At 49.8% G+C, this 7,261-nt stretch overlaps 2 protein-coding genes across 2 annotated transcripts; both read left to right on the forward strand.

Annotated features, from left to right (window-relative positions):
* Positions 1-179: 179 nt before the first annotated feature.
* LACBIDRAFT_334082 (uncharacterized protein) lies at positions 180-2,681 on the forward strand (the record flags this gene model as incomplete). Its single annotated transcript, XM_001888752.1, has 6 exons — positions 180-735; positions 783-917; positions 971-2,017; positions 2,330-2,368; positions 2,471-2,543; positions 2,603-2,681. The coding sequence occupies 6 exons, from the start codon at positions 180-182 to the stop codon at positions 2,679-2,681; spliced, it is 1,929 nt and encodes a 642-aa protein (XP_001888787.1).
* Positions 2,682-4,322: 1,641 nt separating this feature from the next.
* On the forward strand, positions 4,323-5,684 carry LACBIDRAFT_334083 (uncharacterized protein; the record flags this gene model as incomplete). Its single annotated transcript, XM_001888753.1, has 1 exon — positions 4,323-5,684. The coding sequence occupies one exon, from the start codon at positions 4,323-4,325 to the stop codon at positions 5,682-5,684; it is 1,362 nt and encodes a 453-aa protein (XP_001888788.1).
* Positions 5,685-7,261: the final 1,577 nt, after the last annotated feature.

The raw sequence follows: 7,261 nt of genomic DNA on the forward strand, positions 1-7,261 counted from the left end.
AGTATAGAGAAGGAATGAGATAGATATGAAACACTATGGGAGGGAATGAAACACATTTCATAATGCTTGCCCTACATTTCTCATTTCATAAAAAACCTGGGCAGTGTCCAAAAAGTTGTGCAGGCACTTGCCCAAATTTTATCATAAAAGTGGTAGGTACCACTCGCTTCACCTGCAGTATGGGTAAGACGACCTGCACATATGCAGTAACCAAGAAAAAGGACACCGACAGTGAGGTCGAATACGAGATCCAAAAGGGGTTGCAGGATCTTGAAACGGCCACAGTCTCCAGGGGAGATGCCCAAGTGAAGATCGTGAGGAAGAAAGCAAGGTCAAAGAAGCCGCAGGTGAAGAAGGTGAAGCCGGATGTCAAAGAGAAGGGCAAGCAGGATGTCGAAATGGCCGCAGTCGGGCATGATGTGGAGCATGCCATTGACGTGGACATGGAGGTTGGTCTGACAATGGGAAAGGGGAAGTCCAAGGGTGGTATCGACATAGAGATGGCCGAAGTCAAACATGAGGAAACCGAGGTCGGTGCCATTCCAAAAGCCGACAAAGATGTGGGCCGGGTGACTCCCACCATAATCATTGAGCCACCCACACCACACACATCGGCGATTTTCAAGAGTACTGAGACCGAGGTCGGTACCAACACTGACAAAGGAAAGGGCCGGGAGATTGGGCCGCCAGCCAGTGAGATGGAGTGGATCGTGCCCGAGTTAGCAATGCGGCCGGGTAAAAAATTCATGAAACTCGTTATTCTTTGCTGACTTCGTTTATAGAATTGGGCTTGGCTGTCAATTATATCCAACAAAGCTTTACACCCCCACCTGTTGAGCGCACGTCCTGGCCAGAAGGTTCGCGTTCGGTATCTCATTCTCGGCAGGTCAGCCCACCAGATCCCAAGGAGGTTCATCGTAAGTTTCAAGTTGTTTTCTCATTTCCCATGATTCTCAACTTGAAAACTTAGTTGACATGGCGCTCTATCAGAAGAAGATTGACTTTAGGTCCTTGAGCCCCCCACCGAACTTCGACATGCAGACGATGCAGCAGGAGATCAGAAGACTTGCTCATGGCCAAGCCGACCTCCTGCAGAAACTCCGAGACCAACAAGCGCAAGTCAGTGTCATGGAGTCGTCTACCCCTACTATGCGAGAGTATTCAGCATTTGTGGTCCGAAAACAAGATATTGACGCAAGTGCCCTTCTCCCCCCGGCGGTTGACTCACCCGTGACCCTGTCACAACGTCTTTTGGTGCTCGAAGAGATTACCCGGTTTATTCAAGATCAAGATTTGGCTAGCCGTCCTCTGTCGGAGAAAATTGCAAGTCTAGAGACCTCCGTTTGGTTTCAGGAAGAAAAAATCACCGGAGCGACTCGCCGGATGGACCGTATTGAAGAGTCTGCCCACATGCGTTGGAAGGAAACACAAGAAGATTTGCAGTCCATCCGAAGTGATCACCAGAGACTGGAAGCCGAGGTGAGGGAAGCTGTCAAGACACTGGAGAACAAGTGGGAGACTACGCCAGCTGCGTTACAAGAGAGTCTCACCCGAGGCTTTGAGAAACTTGCAAGCCGCATCGAAACTGCCGAGCTAATGCTCCACGACCTCACCAAATCAGTCACTACTATTTCGGAGCTCAACCTGTGGCTCGGTGCTCGCCAATCAAGTCTGGAATCGCTCATTATCCAGTTCCTCGGCAACAAGGAGAAGAAGCACACTGGCATCAATACCGATCGCTCAGTCTCACCCGACCGCAGTCAGAAAAGCCAGCAGGTACAAGTCTCCCCGACCCCGGGTGTCGTTCTGCCAAACCCAGTTTCAACCAATCACGCGCAAGTCTCTCCAACCCCGGCCGTCTTTCTGCCTCCAGCATCTGAGAGCCCAGCGGTCCTTCTGTTGGCGCCAAACCCAATTCCTCCAACCTGGGCAAGTTTGCCTGGTCCTTACATTGGGGGTAATAGGAAGTCACCTCAGCTACAGAAACTCGAACCCACACTTCAAACCCCAGCACAGAGTAAGTCTTCTACTTGGTGAGGATTCAAAAATCTGACTGCCAGCAAGTTACAAACAATGATGTCCAAACTGTCCAAACTCCGTCTACTTAATAGTTAGTAGCATACATGTATATTTTTTGGACAATCTTCAATTTTTTTTTGGGCATATTTAATATGAAGTCCTGTGGTGGACATAATAATGAAAGCAGTAAGGCCTCGGCTTCTTTCACGACCCAGTAAACTGTGACCGGCAGAGAAAAGCGGGGGGATCTTGGAGCAACTTTGTCCAATGGAGACCGGCATAGTAACAGCTTGGCGTTTATTTCAGGCAGCCGAGTGCGGTTGTTTGAGCCAGACCCGTTCCAACATGGGTATGTTTACAAGAAACATTGGTTGGCATAAACTTGGTAGGGATTTTGAACCAGGGGTGTGCATAATATATCTCACTGCCTTGTGAACGTCACCATGCTCAGCTTCTTGGGAAGTCATGGACCCAGTAAACTGCATGACCGAATACTGGACCATGACCGGCAAAGAAAAGCCGAGGTAATGTTTGAGCAACTTGGCAAATAAAACCTGAGTGAAGACGAAACTCGGCCGTATAGTGTCAACTGGATGGGACCAGGTTGGGCTGATCCACACTGCATGGGATTCAAAGCTCTTCAGCAGACCCATGACACATGAGCCCATTCCATGAAGAGACGGGTTGACCCAGGATCCAAGGCATATTTAATTCATGGGGTACTAGCTGACTGACCATGTCACCGTGCTTGGCTTCTTGGTAGGTGATGGACCCGACCCAGTAAACTGCATGATGACCGGCAATGAAAAGCCGAGGTAAACTTGGCAAATAAAAATGAGATGGCTGTGGGCTGATCCACAATGCATGGGATTTAGAGCTCTTCAGCTGACCCATGACACATGTTGAGCCCAATCCATGAAGAGATCGGTTGACCCAGGATCCAAGGCATTTTTAGCTATGTCAATTCATGGGGTACACTTCTCAGCCGATGCACAGTACCAGTCCTAAGAGAGTCTTGATGGCCGGTCCACCTTTGATGGGGTCAACTGATCCATGGGCTCATCAGCAGGCACCATCAACTATGGTCTGTTTGTATGGTCGGGGGGCTCAGTATTAGTGGGGTAAGGTAAGTAATACTTGTGGCCTCTGAGGAATACGAAGTCGAAGCTATTTTAGGCCATCGAAAAGTCGGGAAGAAAAAAGCTAATCGTCCGATGTTCCTCGTCCGATGGAAAGGTTATGGACCAGCTGACGACTCATGGGTCACAGAATACGACCTACAAAACTTGGCTTTGCTCAAGAGGAACTATCTTGAGAGTAAAGGCCTTCCGATTTGAGGAATTCTCGCTCTATGGACCCAATATTTCCAATAAATACATAAAATTCTTATTTTAATAATAGTACTATACAGTCAACTTAAACTCTGACCAAACTCCGACATTCGCCCTATAAACTCAAAACCTACTGAATCACCTTGTTCCCGCCTAGTCGTCTGACTTCATACGTCCCGCTGCTTTTGAGCGCAACTGCATACGAAGTTACTCTACGATGACCGGTCGACCTAGGCATGTCCAGGGACCCAACAAACACGATACTAGAAGTTACACCCCCCAGAGACTGCCCAGTTTCTTGGGTTATGATCGACTACCTCTTTTACCTCCTCCTCCTTCCTACTACCTACCACCATCCGTTCACACCCGATATGTCGCTATGAACGGGAGACTCTGGGAAGTAACCTCCCCGAATTCCCTGCTTAATGCCTTCTGTCCTGGATTGCGACCTATTAATCTGAATCTACGTGTCGATCATTTCAAGGAGGAGCATCGACGATACGACGGGCACATGGGGCCTTTCGACCCCACCGTAAACGCACAATTATGCTACCCAGGGAAGGAATGGAGGCCCTTAATCATCTCACCCACTGCGGGAAATCCACGCGAAAGTCCCGAGTACGAGACATTGCTCAATTGCTGGAAAAGCGACGGAGCACCCGCCTTCGACACCGGAAGTGTAATCAATGGATATATTGATAACCTAATTCTGATAAATCAAGAAACAGAGAAGTGGATGGAAGCTCTCTACCACGTCCACGTAGATTACTTTTCATTCGAACCAATCCATGCTGCTCTATGGAACCCTAGTGTTCGTCCCACCGTGCCCTCCTCTGAATATGTTGATACCCTACGACGACATAAACAGTTCTCCTTGTTCGTCGACTTCACCGTTGAAGCCCAGCGTGGCATTAAAGACAAACGAGTGTTCGTTGATTATGTGTCACGACTCACCCAGACGCTGACGTAGCAATGGCCAATGATCGCTATGTTGGGACTTGGTTAAATGGGATGGACGAACGGACAGCGAGATGGTACCTAAAGGAGGGAATACCATGTTTTATAGTGAGGGAAATCTCCTCTCGTGAGCGCGCTAAACTCACTGCTCTAGAGACGATGATCGACTTCGCTGCTGGATCCAGCGCATCTTCGATTCATTGGAACGTGAACAAATACGATACTCTGGCAATAGAGCAGGGAGATTTGTTGATCACAGACACTACTCGGTCTTTTGACCCCGGATGGATCTGGCCTGCCGTAAGGACTGACAACGAGGAGTTGAAGCGTCCGAAGGAAGTAGTCAATTACGAGCCCCCTCCGCTGACCACGATAGTTGTCGATGCTGACAGGATTCCATGGATCAAACCTCCCCCTGTACAGAAAGCAGAACAATCTCTCCCTGGGGTTCCGTCACATGAACGTAAGAAATGGCGGAAGTTCGTCGAGCAGCACCATCCAGAGAACACCTTCCTTGAGACTTCCCCCAAAAGGAATCCGGACTACATGACATATACCAGATTTGATAGAGAGCGACGATGGCAGATCTTATTCTTGAAACCACTGAAAGCTCCCCCTGGTTGCGTTTCGGACATTGATATTTTTGGTCAGCCATGTCCTGACGGAACCTACAAGGACATGGCTCAGAAGCGAAAACGAGTAGGACGTCCTGCTTGGATTTACAACCGAATGGATCCCAAGACCAATGACTTAAGGAAGGAAGCTCCTGTCCCCAGACCAGAGGACCTTCCCCTCATTCACGGACCTCCTCTTCCTGCGCCTGGCAGCAATGGCAACGATGACGATGACGACGACTGGTACTACCCCAATCTTGACTTCGGTGCTCCTGTAGTCCCCAGTGCTCCGGCAGCCCTGAACCTACCACATGGCGCCCCGCTGCCCTTCGGCGCGAACATTGCCTTCATGTGGTCCCCATCAGGGAACACACTGAGTCCCGTATTACTACAAGGTAACGGTACAGTCCTGCCCTACCAGATGCCCCTCTCTGGACCTACTCCAAGCGCACTCCTGCCCTGGCCAGTTGCCGTGGCCTTACCTGTGTCGAGTACTGACCCTGCCCCCTCCATTCCCGAGCCATTCACGTCTGCCTCCGCTGCGATCTCAGATGACGTGCAGCCTGCCCTCATGTCCAGAATGTCCAACAGTCTCGCTGCTAGAATGCGCGATCCAGTTCCTTCTATTCCCTTATCATCTCGTCTTTCGGATCTGTGTGATTTATCCTCTCAACTATCCGACGCCCCTGGGGTTTCACTAGCCGATAGATTAGAGGTCCCGGATCCATGGACGTGGAACTCCCTTCGTCTTTTGTTCCCATGACAGTGGATGATCCACATTTGGCGGCTGTCAGCAACATGATGGCAAACGCCGGACCATTAGTGTTGGATCCCGTGCAGTATGACAACCCTTGGAGGCCTGGTGACGCTGTCGACGAGGACGAGGTGGAAGACGAACCCATGGAAGGAGTCACGTGGAAAAAGACTAAACAAGGAAGGCGATCGGGGCAGAAGATCCAAGACATTCGACGGAGGGATGAAGAAAGGGAGGAATGCAGGAAGCGTAAGCAAAGGCGGTTCTGAAGCTCGTCTCCGAAGTTTTCGACGATGCTCCACTCTCATGGGGGGGCTTTGTAATGGCGTACGGGTACCCTCACCTCTTGCATGTTAATTGAAGCATCGTATTTACCTTTGTTTGTTACATATTATATAATGTCGCGTACACGTTGTAGCACCTTACCTTTTTGCCACTACATCTATATAATATGTGGATTGGGTCACGGTTATGGATGATGGCTAGGCAGCCTTATGCCTCCCCTCCAGGATACCAGAGCCCGGCGTCAGGTGACAGCGCCCCCGATCCGGGGTCACAGGATAACTTAGGTGCTCTTCCGCCATGCGGAACAATGCCACCAACTCTATTCCCAATCGAGCCTTCTAACTCCGCCTCCTGCTCCGTACACTCATGGACTCCTCAAGAAGTCCAGGACGACACTGCGGTTTCACACATTCCAACACATTGTCATTTCATTGCTGTGCCTCTCCCCACCTCTTCCCCAGACTCAAGGATGAGTCGGACGTCAGGGATGACTTTCAGGCACCTGTTTTTTGGACATCAGACGATGAGCCTGCTCTTGGCTTCCACGGTTCAATTGTTACACCCCTTCATTCTGCAAAGCCAAGCACACGAACAGAAGAAGCACTGTGCCAAAGTTATCCAGCACTGCCCATCTCTAGTCACAGCTCCCCCTTGTCAGCTCAACCTCCTCCTCCAGCACAACCTTGTCTTACCCATGCAAGCGCCGTGCCAAAGTTACCCAACGCCGCCCATCTCTAGTCACAGCCGCCCTTGTCAGCTCAACCTCCTTGTCTGGCATGACTTCCTCTTCCCCATGCCATTTCTTCTCCCCCTTCCCCACCCTCTCCAATCATAAGGTCACCCCTCACTGTTTTGCCCTTCTCAATACATGTTACTTATTCCCGCTTGACACAGGGTCAGCCTAGCTGCCAGCTCACTGCATCATCTGTGGAACACGTTGCAGTCATCCTCTGTCACGCAACAATTCAGGTCACCTACAGAGGGTGGTCACATCTCTAACCCACATGCACGAAGTTGGAGGTGTAGGATTACAAGGAGTGCAAAAAGAATGAAGATTGGGTCATTTTCTGGTTCTTTCTAAGAATCCATTGTACCTCAAATGTATTTGTGTATTCTTTTACATTACGTAGTTGTGTTACACTTCCCTTGGTATGGACTAATTTCAGTGAAAGCTGGAGCCTTGAGAAGGTTTCTATTCTGGAGGCCATTTTTGGCATCTGAAAAAAAAAAAATATGCACTTATGGGAAGGTAGCCAGAACATACCTCTGGTCAACCTGAATGAGCCTATCAAAGAATCAGC

Source organism: Laccaria bicolor, genomic scaffold, assembly GCF_000143565.1.
Source record: "Laccaria bicolor S238N-H82 LACBIscaffold_58 genomic scaffold, whole genome shotgun sequence".
NCBI lineage: Eukaryota > Fungi > Basidiomycota > Agaricomycetes > Agaricales > Hydnangiaceae > Laccaria > Laccaria bicolor.